The sequence below is a fragment of the Haliotis cracherodii genome, unplaced genomic scaffold, assembly GCF_022045235.1.
Source record: "Haliotis cracherodii isolate W230 unplaced genomic scaffold, xgHalCrac1.p SCAF_4, whole genome shotgun sequence".
Taxonomy (NCBI): domain Eukaryota; kingdom Metazoa; phylum Mollusca; class Gastropoda; order Lepetellida; family Haliotidae; genus Haliotis; species Haliotis cracherodii.
In genome coordinates, this window is record NW_027266297.1 from 16,169,149 (window position 1) to 16,194,717 (window position 25,569).

General features: G+C 39.4%; 1 protein-coding gene across 1 annotated transcript; it reads right to left on the reverse strand.

Moving 5' to 3' along the window:
• Positions 1-116: 116 nt before the first annotated feature.
• On the reverse strand, positions 117-24,176 carry LOC139479139 (uncharacterized). Its single transcript, XM_071261921.1, has 18 exons — positions 23,911-24,176; positions 22,038-22,225; positions 20,299-20,376; positions 18,986-19,080; positions 17,977-18,054; positions 15,706-15,778; positions 14,511-14,578; positions 14,036-14,111; positions 12,989-13,094; positions 10,529-10,622; positions 8,833-8,977; positions 7,742-7,798; positions 6,680-6,907; positions 5,355-5,420; positions 4,111-4,191; positions 2,661-2,738; positions 2,096-2,161; positions 117-1,028 (listed from the first exon to the last, which is right to left on the reverse strand). Exons 1-18 carry the CDS (start codon positions 24,119-24,121, stop codon positions 546-548), a joined length of 2,271 nt encoding a protein of 756 aa, XP_071118022.1. The 5' UTR covers positions 24,122-24,176; the 3' UTR covers positions 117-545.
• Positions 24,177-25,569: the final 1,393 nt, after the last annotated feature.

A 25,569-nucleotide genomic window follows, 5' to 3' on the forward strand; every position in this document is an offset into this window, starting at 1 on the left:
CAATATTACAGTAAACCTCGGTTATAACGAACTCAAAGGGACTTCTAATTTTAGTTCGTTATAACCTTAGTTCGTTATAAGCATATACACAATGTATACAGCATAACTTCAGCAAATAGTCGGGACCAAAAAGTAAGTTCGTTATATCCGTCAGTTCGTTATAAGTGAGTTCGTTATAACCGTAGTTGACTGTAGTTGTAAATGCTTAAAGAACACTCCCAAGGCCTATCCAGCATATAAACCATATATGATATCCCTATGTGGAATTCAATGTATCAATGGAAATATGGTACAGACAACTAATTGAAAGTAGGTCACCATGACATTTTTCTTTAGGCTATGACCTTGACCCTTATGGTTTTATATAGTTCCCTTGGCTTTTTAGGAGATATTACATGCTATCATATCCCTGAGACGTCCAAGCACAGCATCTTTTCAAAAACAACTTGCAACTGTGCATGGTCAAATCAGACAAAACCTCAAAGCATCCCTATTTACATTGTGCTAATTATTGAACTATGAACTTGTTTTAACTCACACTGAAATCATTTTATCAGTGGATTTGATTCCTCAGTCGGTGTATACTGAGGATCATAAACCGGGCTATCCGATCTTGTAGGCTTTCCCTCCTCAATAATCTGTACTTCAAAACGAGGCTTTTTGGTGTCAACTTTTGAAAATTCAGCCGTCTGCTCAGGTATATGCAATTTCAATTTTTTTTTCTGACGCTTCTTATACTTTGGTATCCTTTTTGACGCTGGGCGCGAATTGACAATATACATATCTGAGTGATGTTTACGAAGTTGTTTTCCATTTAGAAACAGCTGACGTGTCCTAGGCTGCGGAGTTAGTGGCTGTGTGGACTTCAACTTTAATGGTAAATCACATGCATGAAAGGTTCTGTAAACTCGGGCACAAGGATCAGCCTCTTCGGGAGGTTCGGTGAGAGTCTTGTAGTGGTCCTCTTCGTTTCTACTTATTTTACCCTCAGCTGCAGTGAAGTCATCTTTCAGGTGTGCTGAAAATGGCTGCAAAGAGAAATACAAATGCAGCTGAATGTAATATAACCATATTTGACACATATTACCAGTGATATACTCAATGATGCCATAACTGTTAGGCAAAAATACCCATTCTCAAACAACAAGCTACCGGTACCTGTGACTCATTATCATCAAACAAAAACATGATTGCAACATGTTTGCTAACATGCAGCGTCATTAAAATCATGTTTGTGCTTGCTACCACTCCACATTGATTTGAGGACATCCCACTACAGGTCTCGTCAGAACAACCTTTCGTGAACTTTGATTGACTTTAGATTTTAGACTTTAGAGTCAGCAATGAAAGTCTGATCCATGCATTGATCGTGATTCTTGGCAAACTCCAAACAGGCGACACAATCTGCTGATGCGTTTACCAACAGTAAGCTCAATAACCTCCAACATAAAATTAGTTTGTTCTACAATTAAGTCATGTCATTAAAATCAGACCTATTACTCTAGTACGATACATATCTGTGTCAAGGTCTGAGGACGCCTCTAAAGAAAGGCGCTGATGTCAGGCAATGTCAGAATTAAAAAATGAATTGGCTTCATCTTTCTACTGCCTTGATTCTGTAATTTTGATATTAGCAATCGAACACCCTTAATGCTACACTTTTATTTAGATTAGATGACATGGTGCTCAGAAACCACAGGATTTATAAAATATCATCAACAAAATAAGAGTGAGACTTTATTATTTTATTTTGCCTTTGGATTTACCCAAATATATTCATTATTGAGATACATGGATCAAATATGCTCATCTGATTGCTTCGCTTCCTCATACCAAGAATCAAAAAGCCTTGATGTGATCGTATATGGAAGTGGCCTCATATCTTCATGCATAAAGGTATCACATCAAAGAGTAAAAGACTTGATTTTAACCAGACTGTCTATTAACAGTATCGGTAAGTTAATGTGAAGTTTAATTTTTAATATTTCTTGTATGAACACTTTGATTGAATTTTGGTCCAAACATCTTGAAAAACCTACTAACAAAAAATAAAAAGACCTTAAGATGACATATGTTGCTATGCTGAGGTACTTACCAATGGCAACCCAGGGGCAGCTACTAACCCAACCACTTTTTTCACTTCAGGACTGTTTTCCACTTCCTGAAAGATAACAAATGCTTCATGTTAACAATGTTAACTGTAGCCTAAGATATAAACCAGTTCAATCCATGTTAACAAGCAGTCCTTGTTTGATCTCCTTCATGTGACCACCAGGCAGGGTAACATCAAGTACATCTTTTAACATCTATTGGTATGTTGCACCCTGGGACTGACGTTCTATCCACTAGACCGTGGTGACGGTCCAGCATAGACATACCTCTATACGAACATATTTGCAACATCACCCTCAAAACTCATATTTAACCTTTTCCAAATTTCCACATCTCATCACAGAACCGACTGCACCTCTTGTTAATTTCCACATGATGCTACACAACCAGCGACACTCATAAACAACCCCTTTCCAATTTCCACATCTCATCACAAAATACAATTCACCACTTGTTAATATTCCACACAACCAACAACACTACTATTTTCCTGATTTTCCCATCTGAGCCCAAATTAACCATCCATCAACCCTACGGCCTTTCTTTACCTCGAGCACTTTCTTAAAGTCTAGCGTCTTGGCATCCTCCTCCTCCTCCTCCTCCTCCGCAATACCTGCCATCTTAACCTGATGGATGTAAGGAAAGTGAAATCTTTACACGATGTCATAGATGTATATCCACAAATATACTTATATGTGTGGCTTGAAACTTATCAATTAACCTTTTTCATTATGAAGACTATATCATCTTTGGCATCTTCTCGAGGCAAGGGAGTTAACTGACAATAAAAGTCCAGTTTCCACCCTTGCCGAAATTGGCTGGAATTTTGGAGTGATGTTTTGGCTGGACTAATGAGTCTATGCATAGTCCAATCAAAATTGCATACGAACTAGACAGTTGGTTCGTAAACTGCCGTACAGATTTCGGTCGATTGCAGGATTTGCAAAGCATGTGTACCGTCAACTTGGGGTCAACAGATATCTTGCAAATCTTTTCAAGTTTTTAATCAAGGTGCTCATGTGATTTGATGCACATCGCGAAGTAAGACCCATTTTATCACAATATAGATCTTGATTATCGATCAGATCATCTTGACTGGGCGATGCCATTTTGTTTGAAGCAAATGCAAGTGATATGAGAGGTGGAATCTGACTGGTCAATAGAAGGGATATACAATCGAGCCCAGAAATATCAGCCTAGTTCGACAAGGGTGGAAACTTGACGGGACTTTTAAAGTTAACTCCCTTGCCTCAGAAAGATACATCTTTGTTCACCACTGCCATTTTGGCCTTGAATCAATGCACATTTTAACAAATCCAAATCTTTAATTATATCTATGGATCGATTGTCAACTGAGCAAATAGTTTGCAGTGAAAGTCAGTAAACAAGTATGGGTCTGTGTCCCTTGGAAACTGGACAAACCAGAGTAATGTGCAGTGATCAAGTACTTGCACAAAAGGGCTTTTCACCAAAAACCATACATTGAGACATGAGTACAACACTGGGTAAGGATGCCCCTTCCTAAGCCATCATAAAGAAGCAGGCAGCAGAGTTTAAGCATGGCAGGGAGAGCCTTGAAGACGACAGGAAGGCCTGTCATGGTATCTGTTCCAGAAATGATCCTGAGGGTCCTCAGTATGGTGATGACCTACCAGAAAATGACTGAGCTTCATATTGCTAGTTCAGTAGGCATTTCACAGAAAGTCTCACCTCTGTGACATCATGCAGTCTCCACAAGAAAAGATTTCACTGTTATCCAATTCCTTCTAAGAAAAGCTTAAATCTTACCAATCAACCCTGGTAATTAAGAAGACAGTATCATCTTTGTTAACCACTGCCATTTTGGACTTGAATTAATGCACATGTTTAACAAATCTATGGATCAGTTGTCCATGACCTGACCTTTTCACTTTGTAAAGTGACCTGAATCTTCGACCTGACCTCTAACATAGGATACAATTGCCATCCTTATCTCCAGACCCTGCCCTCTAAACTCACCTTCTTATATTCTTCAAGGAACTTCTTAGCAAGAGTCACCGACTCCTTGCCTTTTGTTGTTTGGTAGGACTCCCTGGCAATCTGCAATTAATTTGAATATGTAGAAAATCTCACCTGAGTGGGGTGGGGTGGGGTGGTTTCAAGTCTTTAAGGCATTAATCTCTTGGGTGAAACCCATGAACAGGGAATAGTACGAAGGATATTAATCAGGATGAGTGAGTGAGTGAGTTTGGTTTAACGCCGCTTTTAACATTATTCCAGTTATATCACGGCATGTCAGCTTAATGTGGGAGGAAAGCCCGAAGTAATGCAGGTCTCAGATGTTTACCACTTCGGTGAAACCAACGAGCACGGGTATGGTGCTGACAAACCTTGAAACATAATTGGGGCGAACCGGGATTCGAACCCACAATCATAGGTTTCTGGCGTGCCCAAAGGACGCAATTCTGCACAGCGAATCGCGGCGCCTTAGACGACTGGGCCACCCATGCCCCCTAATCAGGATGAATCAGGATGATACAACAGATGATCATCAGATCCTGACACATTTAAGGGATACAACTCTTAATAAAAATTTTAAGCAAAGCTTGAAATTATTTGAATACATTATTCAATTTTAAAGTGAAGAGAGTAAATGTTGTTTAATGCTGCAGTCAACAGTATTCAGAATGAGTAAGTAAGTGAATGTTGTTTTATTCCATACTTCAGTGTTAAAAAGTTTTCCGAAAAGTTATATCACACTTGATATTTCACTGCAGCAAACATAACACTCTTGACAGAATTATTGTCATGAAGAGTTACCTCCCCTCAAATTGTCTCCCCTTATCCTAAGTGTCTAGCTCATACACAAACTGTTGATGTCCTTTTTATGTTAGTTCCACATTGACAAGGCAAAATAATGACAGATGATCATTTATGGAGTAAATATCACTTCTTGCTGTTTGTTATTCTCTTGAAAATGTTTCGTTATAAACAGTAACTTTCTCATCTAACTCGTCAGTCGAGACTGTTTGTTTCGCAAAGCGCCATTTTTTTTACTTGTTTAATCTTTTGCTTCCAAAAGCTGTCTCGCAGTTTTCAAGAATATTTTTTGCTGAAGTTGATTCTGTATATAATCATTTCGAGAATAGAGAATTTTCGTGACTCTTGCCACTCATATCTCATTGAGAACTGTATGTTTATGATTGAAAGTTGTACTATTTCTTCTACACTTCTCACTACAGATGCTATCAGATCCCACCAACCTTAAGATCATTGCGAAAAAAATATTCAGTGGACGAAGGTGATGTGTGTGGGGCGACCTCCTTCATCTGAAATAAAATTGATAATTAAAAATGGAAAATACAAATAGAAATAATTGCGTACCAATCCAAGCTGAGGGAGGTGGAAGCTTGGCATATTCTTTACTAATCAAACAGTTTTTCAGTATCCGCCCAACAGACACAATTTTATTCTTAAACTGGAGGCACTAACCTATTGGTTGGAACCGCAACACATGTATTTCAGGACATGCAACATGACACAATCATATCTGTGTGTGCAAAATATTTTAACAGCAATTTCTGGAACATTTTTTTAAAATCTTCTCACCAAAAGAGACTTGTATATCAAGGTTTGCTCTCATACATAAGAAACTCAAATATCCTCATGGAATTCAGTCTAGAAAGCCCCATATCTTTTTCAAATATTAATTCAAATCATAAAAAGATCTAACTCAAGATATTGTGTAAACATGTAGTTTTATCCCTAGTTTGCACTCAGTGAATTTGACTTTCAGGGGGGTGTATGAGGTTAATCAGGAATGAAGTATCTAGCCTCTTCTGTAAGCTCAGGAATGAGTGAGTGAGTGAGTATGGTTTTACCCTGCTTTTAGCAATATTCCAGCAATATCACAGCAGGGGATACCAGAAATGGGCTTCACACATTGTACCCATGTTGGGAATTGAGCCAGGGTCTCTGGCAAACGCTTTAACCAATAGGCTACCTGACCGCCCCGCTCATGAATGAAGATGAAAATACAGCAGCAGTAATGGCTAAAGGATGAGGCAGGCAAAGGTCCCTTTTGGCCTATGGGATCTGCTGCATGATTTAGGAAATCAGTAAAATGTTTAGAAATCTTCATGAAAGTTATCAGATGCGTTTATATAAATCAAGATTTGTTTATTGCAGTACTTGCATGTTCTGGATATTTAACAACACTCAATTTATTGTATAATTAACATGATCAAAGCTCTCTGGCTTTGGGAAGCATTTATCTAATATTCGAACTTGAGCAAATTTTGACCCAAGCTGATTTTCAGGACATGTAGAAAAAGACAGTAAAATTCAATGGTAAAAAAATCATCTTGGGTCACAGGTTTGCTCATTTTGAGTTTAAAAGACTTTTTTCATGCATTTCAGCCATTCCTATTAAGTTAATCATGCCTAAAAAAACAACCATTTGAAGGTATCTAATAATTTTCATTCCAAAATTCCAGTTGGCCAAAGTGGACCTTTATGTTACCTCATCCTTCGAGCCAAACAGATAAGTAGCTGCATTTCACAAAGATCTGCTTCATGAATTACTTACTTTCAAAACCAGCAGGCCCACTAGGAATATTGCCACAATGTTCATAAGGGTGAGAAGGAGACTCATAGTTCCCAAGATGGCCGCCTCTTCGGCCATATTGCAACTGTAGGTGGGTGTGTACTTGTTGTACAGGAACGGCACACAGGTTGTAGATGGTCCTGGGTATATTGTACCGTTCACATGTGAAGATATATTTGTCGTATACATCATGGCTGGTGGAGTATCTACCTGTAAAAATAATGGAGAAAATAATAGAGCATGTTTGTCGTAATATCAATTGCTTGCTGAATACCCCGGTACAAAGCAACAGCTCAGTTGAAATTTCTCATAAAGTTAATTGACATCGCCATATTACTCAAATTTCATCTGCAAATCAGTGTGATATGTTGAGAGATATAGGGACAGACCAAGACAAAGGTCTTGTATTTAGTTGAAAATAAGCTTAAATTTTCAGCATTGATGTGAGGTAAATTTCTCATATCTTTAAATGAAAGTTATACTAAGTACAAAATACAAAATCGCATATTTTCATTCAAACACAGCATTTCTTTCTTTTTACCTTCTGGAAAACATAAGGCATGAATGAAAAAAAATTGGTGTGGCAAAATTTCAACAATCAAATTTATCATAAAAGCTGAGTTGGATTGAATGCTGCCTTGAGTAAGTGAATGAACACGTGTGAATTTTAACTATATTCCAGCAATATCATGGCAGGGGACACCAAAAATGGGCTTCACACATTGTACCCATGTAGGGAATCGAACCAGTGTAAATGCTTTAACCACACAGCTACCCCAATGCCCCGAAAGGCGCTTTGAACAGATTTTCAGATATAGCACTAAATGTCAACTTGAAAAGATAACACAAAAGGAAGTAGTTCTTAGTTGTTCACCACATTCATAACACACACAAGCATGGGTATGGTGCTGACACACTAAAAAAAGATTTGTAATCAGGGTGAAACTGGAAGTTGAACCGTAATCATAGGATTCTGGCACGCCAAAGGGAGGCAATTCTACAGCTAATGTTTTATTTGCACATCATGATAACACTGGTACTAACCTGCGACAAGGCTGGAGGGGATATTGCAGCTGTTATTGATAGAGCCCACAACATTCCCTAATGATTGAAAAAAAATAAAAAAAATAATCATCAATCATGAAAAAGTATTGAAAAATATATCATCTATGCTAAAATGCCAAGTGTGTCATGAAGAATACATTGGACAATTAAATTTGTACTTATTGAATGAGTTGGGTTTTATGTCACTTTTAGCAATATTCCAGCAATATCATGGACACAATAAATGGGCTTCACACATTGTACCCATGTCGGGAATCGAACCCAGGTCTTTGGTGTGACGAGTGAACACTTTAACCACTAGATTACCCTTCCACCCCTTGTACCTATTGTCAGTCTCATCACAGTCATTGTCAAACTACCAATGTGACATCATGGCAACGCTGCATGACAGCATTCGTGTACAGTTACACTGTGATGTCATAACATAGTGACGTTACAACTGGGATCATTTCAAATATTTACACATTTATTTTTGCAATTCTCACATCTGACTGCGAGCCCAGTCAAGAAGCTGTCTTAGCGCTATGTTATCTTAAGTTCACAACAGAAATTAAGACAGGGTTGGACCTGTCGCAACAAAGTCGTTTGAGTTAGACATTGTTCTTGCCATTGAAAGACAACGTTCTGCAACTGCAACATGGTTTATGCAACGCACACCTGAAAGTAAAATCTGTGTTGCAAGCTTGTGATCACTGCAACTATATAAGTGATCATCTCTACCAACTATTTAAGCTTAGCGATCATCTCTACCAACAAGATGTATCGAGAATAGGCCGCCTGGTCTTTGGAAGCAATATAATGTAATTTTGCTGTAGAATTTGGAATTTACATCAGAAGATCTTACGTTCCTTAGTTTTCTTTCTTAATAGAAAAATTGAAGAATTATTTACTCCAAACTCTCAGTTAATGATTATCTGTTCATATTGCTTGAACATACATACAGAAAATCATTTCTCGATAATTAATTATTCATTAAAAATTGTATTTCATCTCATTGTTTAAATCAGGTAACTATTCTCTGATTATCTGACTTGTGAAGATGGATTGTATCTCCAGAAATATAAACTCACAGCATTAACAGCTGGGGGTAGGAGAGAGGCCGAGATGGCCACACCCACCAGGGACCCAGCATTGCCCCCCAGGATCGACAGGGCCACACCTGCCCCCGAGGGGATTGCAATCAGCAGGCCAACAGCAAGACTTCGATGGACACCTCTGGAAACAGGGGAGTTAATCAATGTTACTATCATAAAAGAGAGAATGAAACAGTGTTACTGTTATGAAAGAGTGAGAGAATCAATGTTACTGTTACGAAAGGAAAGTGAATCAATGTTACCGTTAAGAAAGTTTGAGTTAGACTGTTGCAGACAAATGCTGTGCATGAGGTTAGTGAGTAAGAGTGTGACTAAGAGACTATGAACTAGACTTTTTAGAGTTGGGGCAGTTATATGCAATATAAAAACCATGTAGGTTCAATAACCAAATTTGAAAATTAAAATTAAAGGTTTAAAAATTAAAGTTTGAAATTAAAGGTGATCCTTGTGTCCTTTTCCTCTTGTGTTTGAATCTTAAGGACCCCTAATTCTTTAGGATTATGATTATGACCAAAAAACTTGACTTTTATGCTTAATTTCAAACACTGAAATTTGAGTCTTTGATTGATATTTAGAAGTTGGAAGAACGTGAATACATCACACTTTTTTATGGAGAACAACTTCTATATTCTTTGTAATGATGTTTCAGGCCTTGCACTTTCAATACTGATTAAGTGTAGTGAGTTGATACATATACATGCTGATATGTTTGCACATTCTCTGCATATACTGGAAGCCAATTTACTGAGCTACTACCACACTCTCAGTCACTTTGTACACATAACGTTACGTCCTCTACTGACACTATTCCTGTCATATCTTGTACCAGTAGATGTGTTTCTCTGAACACCTTGCATCTTCCTGAGGCAAGAGAGTTAACTGACTTTTTAAATGTCCAGTTTCCATCCTTGGCGAACATTGTAGCACCATCAGTGGCTATTACCAGTTATGTCCCTCTTAAGCCTCTCCTATGGTCCAATCAGATTCCACCTTTCGTATCACTTGCGTTTGCTTCACACAAAATGGTGGCGCCCGGTCAGGACGATCTGATAGACAATCAAGATCTATATTGTGATAAAACGGGTCTTACATCGCGAAATGCATCAAATCACGCGAGCACCTTGATTAAAAACATGAAAAGATTTGGAAAATATCTGCTGACAACGAGTTGGCGGTGCACATACTTTGCAAATCCTGCAATCCCCCGAAATCTGCACGACAGTTTATGAACCAGAATTCGATTTCGGTGCACGATTTTGATTGGACTATGCATAGACTCGTTAGTCCAGCCAAAATGTAACTCCATAATACCAGCCTAGTTCGGCAAGGGTGGAAACTGGAATTTTATAGTCAGTTAACTCTCTTGCCTTGGGAAGATGAACACCTTGATGCTATTTGCCTGAGTTACTTAATGACACTCAATGCTAATGTCACATGTAGGAGGGAACCTCTCTCAGGGAACGGTACGTCCTCTACTGACACTATTCCTGTCATATCTTGTACAAGTAGATGTGTTTCTCTGAACACCTTGATGCTATTTGCCTGAGTTACTCAATGACACTCAATGCTAATGTCACATGTAGGAGGGAACCTCTCTCAGGTAACGGTACGTCCTCTACTGAAGCTATCCCTGTCGTATCTTGTACAAGTAGATGTGTTTCCCAGGATGTACCTTGATGCCATCTCCGGCGTGGGCCAGGAGTCCGAGTTGCCCAGGAGTTGTCCATGCACGCCAAGTCCCCCGTAGATGAAGCCAGCAAACAGACCTGACACAGACAATGCAGACGTGGGTGTCACTGGAAGCCTACAGCACCACAGAGTAACTATATCTGTGTAACAGACGTGGGTGTCACTGGAAGCTTACAGCCCCACAGCGTAACTATATCTGTGTAACAGACGTGGGTGTCACTGGAAGCCTACAGCCCCACAGCATAACTATATCTGTGTAACAGACGTGGGTGTCACTGGAAGCTTACAGCCCCACAGCGTAACTATATCTGTGTAACAGACGTGGGCGTCAGTGGAAGCTTACAGCCCCACAGCGTAACTATATCTGTGTAACAGACGTGGGTGTCACTGGAAGCTTACAGCCCCACAGCGTAACTATATCTGTGTAACAGACGTGGGTGTCACTGGAAGCTTACAGCCCCACAGCGTAACTATATCTGTGTAACAGACGTGGGTGTCACTGGAAGCTTACAGCCCCACAGCGTAACTATATCTGTGTAACAGACGTGGGTGTCACTGGAAGCTTACAGCCCCAGAACGTAACTATATCTGTGTAACAGACGTGGGTGTCACTGGAAGCTTACAGCCCCACAGCGTAACTATATCTGTGTAACAGACGTGGGTGTCACTGGAAGCCTACAGCCCCACAGCGTAACTATATCTGTGTAACAGACGTGGGTGTCACTGGAAGCCTACAGCCCCACAGCGTAACTATATCTGTGTAACAGACGTGGGTGTCACTGGAAGCTAACAGCCCCACAGAGTAACTATATCTGTGTAACAGACGTGGGTGTCACTGGAAGCTTACAGCCCCACAGCGTAACTATATCTGTGTAACAGACGTGGGTGTCACTGGAAGCTTACAGCCCCACAGCGTAACTATATCTGTGTAACAGACGTGGGTGTCACTGGAAGCCTACAGCCCCACAGCGTAACTATATCTGTGTAACAGACGTGGGTGTCACTGGAAGCCTACAGCCCCACAGCGTAACTATATCTGTGTAACAGACGTGGGTGTCACTGGAAGCTAACAGCCCCACAGAGTAACTATATCTGTGTAACAGACGTGGGTGTCACTGGAAGCTTACAGCCCCACAGCGTAACTATATCTGTGTAACAGACGTGGGTGTCACTGGAAGCCTACAGCCCCACAGCGTAACTATATCTGTGTAACAGACGTGGGTGTCACTGGAAGCTTACAACCCCACAGCGTAACTATATCTGTGTAAAGTCAAGTCTCTTGAAAGGCTGACCTACTTTTTTACCTACCCAATTACCTTAACCAAAGTTATTGATTTACCACAACTAGGATGGTTAGCAAGTTAATTCATGCAGAGCTGTTATGTTAACTGATGTGTTCTATAGATCACAGATACTACTTCAGGTCGTATATGTAATTGGAAAACCAATACTTTCATGCAGAATTATAGTGAGTGAGTGAGTTTGGTTTTACGCTGCTTTTAGCAATATTCCAGCAATATCACGGCGGTGCAAAATTATAGATAACATGCAGATAAATATAACTACACATAGGCTTTTGTGAACCAAATATTAATCTCTGATCTGTGCTAACAAATAGTTCTGAACTTTCCACTCCCTGGTTGAGCCCCAATTCTAGTATGTTTAAATTGAGGCCTAAAAATTAAATGTTGTCGTACTGATTATACTTAATATAAAAAAAAATATACACGCTGTAAAAAAACTATAGAAAACAATACAAAATCACTGACATTGTCACCCAATTTACTTTGCTGTTGTTTGCAAAGTATTAATTTTGATATTCATATTTCGTTTTAGCTATTTGTAATTTTTGACAATGTATCAGCCACTTTTCTTTAATTTCAAGTTACCGGGAAAATTTGTCGTTTGACCAGAATAGTGAGCAGCTGGTAAGTAATGTATGTTAACATTGACAGAATATGCGACTTTAATGCTTATATTTCATTATGTCATTTAATTTGAATGACGTTACAGCAGGTTTTCTTGTCTATCCTATGATGTCAAGAAACTTACTGCACCAGATAAAAAATCCTGCAGATCTGAAATAGCCAAATACGCCGGTATGATGATCTACTGTAGTTCCCCCAAAATCTACTTATGAGAGGGAGGTGTCTAGGGAGTTGTTCCCCATAGATGTAGCTTGGCAATGTAGACGAAAATGACCAAACGATCGCATCCAAAAGTGGGAGAGATATGACGATCGGTATCAGGTGAAACGGTGCAAATAATCTTTGTTGAAAATGTTAGATTATCAGGGGAATACCACACTTAACACCCCTGTTCACACAATAGACTTGTCCGACATTGCATTCAGGGAGTCATCATTATTTAAATACGGGTAAATATTTTTAGAAATAAACAAGTCGTTTATTTCTTAAAAACAAGTAATGTATGACAAACATACCAAAGACAAGGCATATTCCCAGCCCAGTGAGTTCAGACTTGATGCCAGTGTTCCTGAGGTCATCGTACTTCACAACTGTACCGAAAATTCCAGCTAGAATTGGCCCCTGCCAACAGGAATGTACATAGCAGTGTAAAAACACAGGAAAGGGAGTGTAGAAGTGAAAAACCTGCTAGAATTGGCCCTTGCCAATAAGTATGTACATAGCATAGTGAAACACAAGGGTGCAAACCACCTTTCAGTATGCTGGATGCCGGTCCCTGTTAAGTGGTAATCCGAATTCTGGATTCCATTTTTGGCTTCCTCCAACACAGGGGGAGAGACAGTGTTAGGAATAATGCTGCTTTGTTTTAATTTTATGACATTTTATGTACTTCCTGTTTGAATCCAGATTCATCCAAATACAATGTACAAACTTTAAGTGGAGATATAAGCATGTTGGCTACCATTTTAGCAGAACTGTTCCCTCCCAGACCCAGGGCAACAACCAATCACAACGTACGAACTTTGAGTGGAGATATAAGCATGCTGGCTACCATTTTAACAGAACTGTTCCCTCCCAGACCAAGGGCAACAACCAATCACAACGTACGAACTTTGAGTGGAGATATAAGCATGCTGGCTACCATTTTAACAGAACTGTTTCCTCCCAGACCAAGGGCAACAACCAATCACAACGTACGAACTTTGAGTGGAGATATAAGCATGCTGGCTACCAGTATAACAGAACTGTTCTCTCCCAGACCCAGGACAACAACCAATCACAACGTACGAACTTTGAGTGGAGATATAAGCATGCTGGCTACCTATTTTAACAGAACTGTTCCCTCCCAGACCCAGGGCAACAACCAATCACAACGTACGAACTTTGAGTGGAGATATAAGCATGCTGGCTACCATTTTAACAGAACTGTTTCCTCCCAGACCAAGGGCAACAACCAATCACAACGTACGAACTTTGAGTGGAGATATAAGCATGCTGGCTACCAGTATAATGGAACTGTTCTCTCCCAGACCAAGGGCAACAACCAATCACAACGTACATACCATGAGTGGAGATATAAGCATGCTGGCTACCAGTATAACGGAACTGTTCTCTCCCAGACCCAGGGCAGCTATCCAACTGGAAACACAAACATCATTAACAGAGAAAGCATGTGGGTGAATTAGGAGATAAAGTTTCTGTGTTTTCAATTCGATTTGATACCTGTAAAAATCTTTTAAAATATAGCATTTACTGTGTAAGCTTTTACAGAGTGAGAGAGTGAATTAAGAAATAACCTTGTGAGTGAGTGAAATAAACTTCATGTGTTTTCAGCTTGAAACCTGTAAATATCACATAACACATAGCATTTACTTACTGAGTGAATGCATGAGGAGATAAACGTCTGTTTTCAGTTAGATTTGATGTCTTTCTTATTTATTTCCTAATACTGATGTTTCACAAACAATAAGTACAAGTTGGGGTAAAAAGGCATACATTTCATCTTAATAAGAGATCTTCACAGAATGCATTTCTCACCTTGCGAGGAAGATGAGCATGACATAATCAAATGTCAGCCTTGCATTACTCTGAACTGACTCAACCACCTGAAGAGGAAACAGAGAAGTGTGGTGAGGTTCTGGGGCTCACCTACCCAAGATCATCAAGACAGTAATTTTTCAGCAATTACTTACATATACCAAACAATAAAAGTTAGGGGTCATGAATATTTTTTTTGGATATTTGATATGAAATTGTGCGCTCTGTTTTCAATACAAAAAATAATTGCCCAAAACTATTCATGATCCCTAACTTCTTTTGGTTTAGTATAGATCTAATCTGGCAGACTAAGGCAAAAGGGCAATTTAACTGGGCCAGACCATCTTCTGGATGACAATTAGTAAACTATATATACCAGAATTGATACTGTAAATCTTGAAATTAATGCTTATTTGCGGTGATTAAAGCGCTTCCGTAAAAACAATAAACAGTGTTTTCCTAAAAAGAACACACAGTTTATATATTCTGTTGACTGTTCAGCTATGCACAGGTCAATCAAAACGCTGAATTTACTGTCATGCTTGAGGTCAGCCATTTTGTCCAATATTTTAATTATGTGAACTTTGTTTCTGCATTATTAAATCAAACAACAGCATACATTGTAAAATATAGGAATGTTGCCTTAAAATAAAAGTCAAATATAACAAAGGTGTTTCCTTACAGATTATTTTCCTTGCAATTAAACATTAAATTCAAGATGTGCAAAGCATGGTCTTGGTCATACCTATTACTACATGTACTAATTGTTGTGTCATGTTTTGTTTGTTTGTTTGTTTGTTGTTTAAGGCTGCACTCAGCAATATTCCAGTTGTATGACTGTGGTTTGTAAACACATCAAGTCTGGACCAGACAATCCAGAGATAGACATCATGAGCATCGATCCATCCAATTGGGATACAATGACATGCATCAACATGAACAAAATCAGTGAGTGTGACTACCCGATCCCGTTAGTCGCCTTTTATGACGAGCATAGTCGCTTTTTACAGCAAGAATGGGTTGTTGAAGAAGACCTATTTTACCCCGGATCTTCATGGGTCAAACTGGCACATCTATGTTGAAAAAAGATGTTTAATCAAAGCAATTCTATCAATACTTGTAAACACACAAGCCTGAATGATTGAATATTCCTTCCTCATGTAAGGGTGACATTAATCAGAGATAATGAACTAACCTGAGCCACAACCAATCTTGACTTGATCGAATCCCTAAATTCATGTTCCTTTTCTTCTCTAGAGATGTAGTTCCTGCAAGACAGAAGTGATGTCCCCATACAGAAACAGCAGGAGAAACCAGTGTGGTGTGAGGGAGCCTTCTTTCAATACACGACAACCACCATGTTGCTTTTCAGAAGGTGAAAGCCAGCAGTGTTAGCAATTAACCTCCTTAATTTCCAAGAATCTGATGTTCTAGTTTGTGATTTAAACTTGGGCTGTGAGATTACATAAGCAAGAACTGGAGAGAGTCTTATTAGTTGGGCTTAAAAAAAAATTAAAAATTGATGCTCAGGCAATGGCTTTTGAAAATGTAGTGTGGTGTTTTTCTTTTTTGTGGTTGTTCTACCAGTGTGTGCATAATACACTCAGTCAATGAGGCGAAGATGTTATTGTTGGCATACAACACCGACAGAAGCATGTCAAGAAATCTGTGCTGAAGTATGCAAGTTAGTCCTGTTATTACACTATTTGGCTATAAAAGTGTTCCCTCAGGACTGAAGGAGTCCCCCGAAGGAGCTTGGCAGTGCACCTGTAAACATGGTAAAGGGAAGTAACTGCATGCTATATTGGATCACACTGTTTTTAAGTTTATTCACTGCCAGGGTCGTGTGTTCAAGGTGCAGAATATGTGAGGATTTATTTTTTTTGAAAATGGAAATAAATATGAAACGTGCGACAGATTTTGTGATGATGCTGGCGGCGCCTGAGAACCAAGACTATCATTTTTTTGGGCCTAATATGGTCAAAATACACAAGGGGCGGTCGGGTAACCTTGTGGTTAAAGCGTTCGCTCGTCACGCCGAAAACCCGGGTTCGATTCCCGACATGGATACAATGTGTGAAGCCCATTTCTGTTGTCCCCCACCGTGATATTGCTGGAATATTGCTAAAAGCGGCGTAAAACCATACTCACTCACTCACTCAAAATAAACAGGGTAATGTTTTGTGTAGGTAAAGAGTTTTATACCACATAGCTCATTACTGAGAGAACGTTATTCACTGGGTCATTTGTAAATACATTATCCAGTGACAGGTGCCTGTGCTTGTCAACAAGCTTTTTTCGGGCACGGGTGACCCAGTCCTCTAAGGCGTCGCGATTCGCTGTACAGAGTTGCGTCCCTTGGGCACACCAGAAAACCATGATCGTGGGTTCGAATCCCGGTTCGCCCTGATTATCTTCCTAGGTTTGTCAGCACCATACCCGTGCTCGTGGGTTTCACCGAAGTGGTAAACGTCTGGGGCTTGCATCACTTCGGGCTTTCCTCCCATATTAAGCTGACACGCTGCGATATAACTGGAATACTGTTAAAAGCGGCGTTAAACCCAACTCTATCACAAGCCAGTGAATGTTATTTCACGTTGTAGTCTGCACTGTCACACCCAATTCACAGTGGCCAGTCACTAATGGAGTTTGGCAGCTAAACAGTTGTTGACAGCATGACAATGAGTAATGACTGAACAGTAATGGATATTAATGTGTCTCTTCAAGCAAGGTTTATTTTGGATAAGAAAGAATGTAGTGTCATAGGCCATACGCAGCGCTGCATTGGGTAATATTCCAGTTACATTACGGTGGTCTGTAAATAATCAAATCTGGACCAGACTTTGTGAGCATCGATACAGGGAATTGGGACACCATGACACACAATCAACTTAGACACCAAATCTGACCATCAGATCGGACCTGTGAAGATCCGGGGTAGAATAGGTCTTCAGCAACACATGTTTACCGTAAAAGGTGACTATGCTTGTTGTAAGAGGCCACTAACGGGTTTGTTTGGTCAGACTCGCTGACTTGGTTGATGCATGTTATCATATCCCAATTGCATGGATCGATGCTCATGATGTCAATCACTGGATTGTCTGGTCCAGAGTTGATTATTTACAGACTGCTGTCATATAGCTGGAATATTGCTGAGTGCGGCGTTCAAAAACAAACAAATCATATAGTCGCCTCTTATGACCAGCAGAATGCCAGTGACCTATTTCTTCCCTGAATTACCACGAGAAAATTCAATATTTGTCAAGTGTGAAATAGGGCCTATTACCATTTGATTACCAAACTGATTGAAAGCGTGAGTGAATGAGCTAAACTTAAACGTTGCATCAGCATTACTTCAGCCATTGATAATAACGATGACTCACAAACAGCCAGGTCCCAGATGAGAGTTGTACTTGCCTACGTGTCATAACACTAGTATTATCATATAACAAACAATTTGACTCACGCTTCAACTTTGTCGGAGACCTCAAATTCCTCACTGGGTGCTGGTTCATAGCGGAGATGGATTGATGTCGGAAATACGCTGGAGGAAAAAATGGTGGTTAACTTGCAAATCATTTTTTATTAATAAAATTTATGTCATTTAAAAGTATGCAAAAATTTGTCTATAAAATGACATGTCTTATTTGCATTCCACGGAGTCTGTGACCTATTTTCAATAATGCAAAAAAAGTAGGTCAAGTGAGTGAGTGAGTGAGTGAGTTTGATCTGTATGCCATTTTTGCTTAATGCTGTACATAGTATTTCAGTCACATTTCATACACTTAAGGCCAAAAAAATAATAGTCTTCGTTCTCAGGCCCTGCCCTCATGATCATAATGTTTGCCGCATGTTTCATTTTTACTTTCATTTTTAAAAAAACATAATAAATCCCTAAATATTCCAAGTCCAAGGGTAGTCAAATACTGTATATTTTACTCACCAAGGAATACTTTATGCAGGCCTTTCCCAGGTTGATTGTACACAAATGTTTATTTATTGGACAACACTTTATCTGGTTACATACTAGTTTGAAAAAAAATCCAAATACAGCAAAACATGTAACATGTTACTTTGCCTACCACACATGTCTAGCTTCAAAATGTTCAAATTTTATAATCATGCAGGGGCAGTGGGGTAGCCTAGTGGTTAATGTGTTCACTTGTCACGCCCAAGACCTGGGTTTGATTCCCCACATGGGTACAATGTGTGAAGCTCATTTCTGGTGTACCCCACCATGATATTGCTGGAATAGTGCTAAAAGTGGCGTAAAACCATACTCACTCCCTCACTTTACTGATGCATGCAAAAACGTCTGAAAAATGTCCAAAAATTATATTTTCAAAGTCGCTTTAAGTTTGATCAGAAACTGTGAGCAAAGTTTAAAGAAATCATCGCTGGGATCATCCATGCAAGGCCAAATCTTGATAATGTAAAGGTTTACAGTAGTCTGAACCAAACCAGGACTACGTTACCTGAGGGTGGTGTTTGTGAATCTCCCTATACCAATATTGGAAAGACGCGTGATGATTTCCTCACATCTCAGTCCAGATTCCTCAACAAAGGACACCTGCATAGACAGCAAATATAGGTTTGTTTCCTTTATTTGGTTTGTTATTTATGGACATACTCAGAAATAACCCAGCTTTTAGATACTGGAATTTGAATCTGGACTAGACAATCCAGTGATTGACATCATGAGCATCTATCCACAGGATTGGCCTAAGATGACACGCAAAGGGACGTCACTGTACCTGACAACCCAATTCATTTAGCCTCTTCTTACGACAAGCATAGGTTGCTAGAGACCTGTATTCTTACCCAGAATTCCCATGGGTCAGTCAATAATGAGACATACCGTATTCGACATAATAAGCGTCCAGGGTGCTCTCAAAGTTAGAAATAGGGGGCTCTTATTAGAATATTATTTTGGTGAAAAACAACAGAGTTGAAAGATTGTAAATTTCGTGGTTTATGCTGACAGCCTGAAATGTTTTTAACAGCAGATATATTTTTTCCAGAATTTAATTTACCATAATTAAGAATGCATATAACATACGTATTATACGCGAATAAATAAGTCATGTGTACATTGATCAATTGGAAGGGGTGCTAATTGGGATTTTCACTAGCCAGAAAATATCGCTGTGGGCACTTATTAGAGCGGGGCGCTTATTACGTTGAATACGGTAGTATTATTGATCATTCAGCAGAAGATATCTGCCCAGGGATGATGAAGGTGGACCAGAGGAGTGAGTGCATGTTGTTTAATGCAGCAGTCAACATTTCCTTCATATCAAAGCGGCCTGTAAATAATGGCCGCTGGGCCAGACAAACCAGTGGTCCATAGCAAAAGCTACATGGTCTGTCATGAGTGAGTGAGTTAATATTTAACGTCACATCGGCGTCATATTGTGACAATGGTCTGGTATGATGACACCTAAACCGTCGGGTTCAATATTTCCCATCTGATCCTAATTTTGTCAGCTTGTAACAGTTGCTGGATTGCCTAGTGTTGCAATATCAAGTAATGACTGCTCCCTATCATATCACTGTCCAGTACAATAACTGATCCCCGTTCATCAGGCTTTTAAGATCATAGCCTCCCAGAGTAAATGTGTGAAGTCAGGCGTGCTTCTTGTTGTCTCTGTAATTAGTGTTTGGATAACAAGGGATACTGAAACACCTAATACCTATTCTATCCTTGAATTCCCAATTGTTTTTATCCTTTTAAAAATATAAAAGAAACCTTCATTAATTCTAACTGTTATTCGGGTGAATGAGTTACCTGGACAATGTTTTCTTGGAGAGACGTCTGCCAAACTGCATTGTCAATCTGCAGGGAGACGAGGGTCTCTTGCAGTCTCTGGAAACATGAAAATGTGAGTGAGATAGGGCTTTTATACTGCTTCCAGCTATATTCAAGTAGTTCGCTCGTCACCCCGAAGACCCGGGTTCGATTCCCGACATGGGTACAATGTGTGAAGCCCATTTCTGGTGTCCCCCGCCGTGATATTGCTGGAATATTGCTAAAAGCGGCGTAAAACCAAACTCACTCACTCACTATACTCAAGTAATATCACGGTGGGTAACACCACAAATGAACTGGTTGTACCCAGTTGGGTCTGAACCCTGATCTTCGCCGTAAGGTATAAACGCTTTAACCACCTAGCTACTCTACCACCCCTGAAACATGTCTAAATTACAGCTATTCAGTTATGCTACTGACACATTCTGACAAGGAAAATGACACCTGAAGTGTAGGCAATAAAATTATTAACTTAACAACGAATCTTTGCTATCTACAGCTATCTAATGCAAGGCGAATAGTGATGAGGTTGGTGATAGAGAGTGTTTGGTGCTTGTCAGCCATAAGACACCTGTGGCTCAGAGTCCTGTGCAGAACACATTGGTAACAGCGTTAGAAATTGGCACCAGTCCTGTTGTCCTACCATAACTGCCCAATAGTTAAGGTATCATAAGGACAAGTAGAAATTTGCCATTTATAAGGGTTTTACTATATGTTACAATTATAAGGACTAGTGGACTAAAAATGTTAGTTTCTACCACTGAGGTGACTATTCAGGTGATGTTAAAGCAACGCTAATTGGAGAGGGTAGGTGGATGGGTGACTGAACTTGTTATGTTTGACTTCTGAGAGTTTCTCGGCCGTGGCTAGGGGTGTGATTGATTGGAAATCTTAGCATCAGTATATCGACCTAAAAGTATCACGCTGTATCAATATATTGATCACCAATAAAGTTACTTATTTTCTATGTTTATAGATTTGAATTACATATCACTTGTAAATGATTAATTTAATGCTAAATATGAACTAGGTTGATCCACACGATCCATGAAGTGTTAAAAATCTGAATTTTCTGCCTTCTCAATGTCCATCTTAAACATGGTAATCTTGATAAATGTTACTTTCATACCTCCATGTCAGAATGATGAGATCTGAATGGTCCATGCAATCTTGATAAAATACTGTGTAACCCGCCTTGGTGGGTAATAAATTTCTCAGCGAGGGAATAAATCTCTCATACCCCGCCATGAGCAATACAGGCTGCACGTGGATTTCTGAGAGGCAGAAAAAATCTGTTACACCCCGCTTCATAGCACAAGTTAACCTCAGCTCAATCGAACAGCTTTTTTCTATCAAGTTTGAATTTGTGTTAATTCTTTAACAATGTCACATTTATCATGTTTATGTCGGTAAGATAAACTGTTGTAGCAGGATCACTCAGGGTACATGGGGTTTTATGCATCCCTTGTTAGGTTCTATACCTCAAGCTGGAGGTCCACCCCATGTTCCCCGAGTGATCCTGCTCCAAGTTTTGAATCCCAGTTTCATCTTGGTGAGGATCCTTGATTTGTCTGCACCATGTAACTGAAGTGATCAACATCTTTCACATTTACCCGATTCTAAAGGATATTTTTTCCCTTAATCATTTACCCTGAGAAAGTGGCAAAAGTTATTAATCTCTGTTCATCATTTCTGTCTTCTAGCATACATGTACTCACATCTTTCAATGAATCTTCACCGAGCAAATCTACAAAAATGCTGCCTTCTTCTTCATCATTGGATTCTGTTTTGACTGTGGGTTCCTGTGCTTCACCAGTTATCTCCCCTGATTGTTTCTCCGCCGATTCTGCCACATATTCATTGTTCTGTGTATCCGGTACAGCATCTTCTTCAACGTCTGTCTCAGCTGAAATGATATGCTTGCTATATTAACACAAACTGATATGGACATCTTTAATTTCAGAGAAATTTAACTTTAAACCCCCTTGGGAATTCTGCATTGGAAAATGTCCCCAGCAACCTATGCTTTATGTATACTACTCAAAAGAAGTTAAGGATCACCCAATTACTTTCTATTACTATAGTTTATCTGCCATTACAGATCAACAATAGTAATTTGAACAAATATGCTGATCCTAAAGTTCTTTTGAGTAGTATATATGTGAGTGACCATGGTTTTACATCGCTTTTAGCAATATTTCAGTAATAACAGCGGGGGGATATTGTACCCATGTGGGAAATGAACCCTGGGATTCGATGAGCGAATGCTTTAACCACGAAGCAACTCCACAGCTCTGCTTGTCACAAGAGCAGGGTTGTATCAGTAATTCAAATTGTGGTTTTCTTATATTCTTGGATATTTTTAAATTTCATCAAATTCCAAAATGTAAAACTAAACATTAAAGTCTTTCCTGTATATTGGTCCTGTTCGCTGTATGCTCTGTGAAATACAAGTCAATTCTCCAAAGCCATACCATTAGTAATACAGTATTCGACATAATAAGCGCCCGAGGAGATATTTGCTAATACATTGGCTTGTGAACAATCCCAATTAGCACCCCTTCTGATTGATCAATGTACACAAGGCTTTTTTATTCGCGTATAATACGCACTCGAGTGTTATTTTATTATGGGCAATTAAATTCTGGTAAAAAATATATCTGTCGTATATAAACATTTCCGGCTGTCAGCATAAACCAGCATAAATCTTTCAACTCTTTTTTCACCAAATTAATATTCTAATAAGAGTCCCATATTTCTAAATTTGAGAGCACCCTGGGCACTTATTACGTTGAATACAGTAACTACAACATCCTGACTTCTGAAATTCTTAATTTCAATTTGGGATTTTCACTAACATTTGCTGCAGATTTGTGGCCATGATTCAACCTCTGAGCAGGTGGGTGGGCGGTGAAACTTTGTCGATCTCATTGATGAAGTGGTTGAAAGATTATCCTGATCATTGCCAAACATATCAATCACTGGACTGTCTTATAGCTAGCCACAGTCTTAGTGCTGGAATATTGCTGAGCGTGGCATAAACAACACTCACTCACTCAATCACTCATAAACCTTTATTCTTGAGGATAGCTGCAGACTACTGTATCAATATGCCAATCAAAGCATTATAGATCTACCTGAATTGGCTCTGTTATACCCTGATTGGTATATACTATTATTATTTTTACTGCTGAGAAAAGTTTTTATCTATTTGTGAAGTTTAAACTTCATCCTTTTATCCATTCATGGAGTGGGCAAAATCTTCAAGACAACTTTGATTTCAAAACAGAAAAATTTGCCAATGCATATTTGTCCATAGATCTATTTCCTTGTTGACTAGCACTGTTACAAGTAAATGGAGGCAAGGCCGTAGTTAACTTTTTTTGACAGGGGGGGGGGGGGGGGGGCAAATATTTGTACAAGTATCACTTGTCCCCAACTTGATTCAAATAAAACTGTTTTCTATAAAAAAAAATCTAAATAAATAAAATATAGGGGGGGGCGCAATGATTTCTAGGGAAAACATCACAATTTCTCATGTCACTACACAACGTTTAGTGTGTGTACCGCCATTACCCTGTTCCTACTTACACAGGTGACCCTCTGATTCTACAACCGGACTTTTCTCAGACTCATCTGCAGTTTTCAAAGAAGTCTCAGCACTTGGACTGGGTGAGGTCCCATCGACCACGCCCCCTTTCGCGTCCACGTTCTCCTCTCCATCTCCCTTCTCTTCCTCTCCATCCTTGGCGAGCGCAACTGAATCCTGCGGTATGTTGATAATGAACAAAACAAACGCCATTTCCAAACTTCACATGAACTCAACTTGACGACTACACCAGGTTTGACTTCCTGGTACACGGCCAACCACGAACTTGGTTCCATCTATAAGGAAAAAGCGCTTCGATTGCTGAGGGCATTTGCGTCTTTCAACAATATAACCACATTTACAGGAGGTGACATACTGTATTAGTTCCTTGTGAAATATTAAGTAACGCATCTTTCATCGTAACACTGATATTAAACAGTGAACAAAAAATTGAGAAATGTTTGGTGATACATAAATTGCATATTCAATAACCATCATTTTGCGTGTAAGTTTTTGGGACTGCTTAAAAGTCGGGCCGGGCCGGACCAAGACGTGCGAATCTGGCCAATTTATCCATTGTCGACGACCATAAATATAAATTAATGATGCAGCGTAAACACGTGCCATTAATAGAAACCACACACCATAATGTAATGTGCAAAATAATAAAGTTCTTGAGAGCAAATCGCTCAAGAATCAAGAAGTCGAGCGGTGTGCAATCTTGGCAAAGTTACATGAAAAAGTGGAATCGTTAAACGAATTTGGATTGATACATACCAAATACTTGCAACTGCCGTCATAAATATTGTCCGACGGAGCTGTATCTAACTGTGTATGAAGATAAGATGACATGATATATGGCATTAAGTGCATGCAAGCAAGTTAGTTAAAGAAAGACATTTTGTCCGATTTGCCACGGACGGTCAAAATCAATTAAAAGAAAACCGATGTATCTTGAAACATGAACAATATTTAATCTTACTAATTACTTACCAAACACTTCCGTTGGAGACTATGTTGATAGTTTGCAAGAAAGGGCTTCACTTTAGCAGTGCGTCTAAAATACGTGCCCATTAAAAATATAAAATGGGTAGATTAGATAGTGTTTCTTTGTATTATGCATTTGTGATGTTTTGGATGCTTTTAACCACCCGGTCAAGTCGGAACGACCACACATCAACTCTTGCCTTTTCCCGAGGCAAGGGAGTTAACTGAAAGTAAGAGTCAATGCAGTTTCAACTGGACGTATAAAGCCAGTTAACTCCCTTGCCTCGGGAAGATGAACTGTTGTGGTGGAGACGATGTTGGGAATATCGGGGTGGGGTGGGTTACTTCATTTGGAGGAACGTGTGTGGGCTCGATCAAGTGTACCAGAATTCACGAGTGATTGGCGCTTATGTGACCGTCCGCGTGAAACTAAGCCCAATGTAGGTCTAAGGGATCTACAAATGTGTGTGTTGACTTCAAATACCGCGAACTGTGGCCATATGAAGTGGTAGTTAGGTAGACACAATACTATCCTACGCATGTATAACACATTTGATGATATATCTGTGATGTTCTTGTTGACTGTGACCACCCGGACCAAACATTTGTGATAGAGATTGACTTGAGAAAATTAAGAAAAAGGGACTCGCTTTAATGGACGAGTTCGTTTAAAA

Coding starts and splice junctions, on each gene's coding strand:
- LOC139479139 (XM_071261921.1), bottom strand. CDS start 24,121: ATGGCGTTTGTTTTGTTCATTATCAACATACCGCAGGATTCAGTTGCG. Junction 22,226..23,910: donor AGAATCAGAGGGTCACCTGT/GTAAGTAGGAAC, acceptor ATATCATTTCAG/CTGAGACAGACGTTGAAGAA. Junction 2,162..2,660: donor ACTTTAAGAAAGTGCTCGAG/GTAAAGAAAGGC, acceptor GTTATCTTTCAG/GAAGTGGAAAACAGTCCTGA.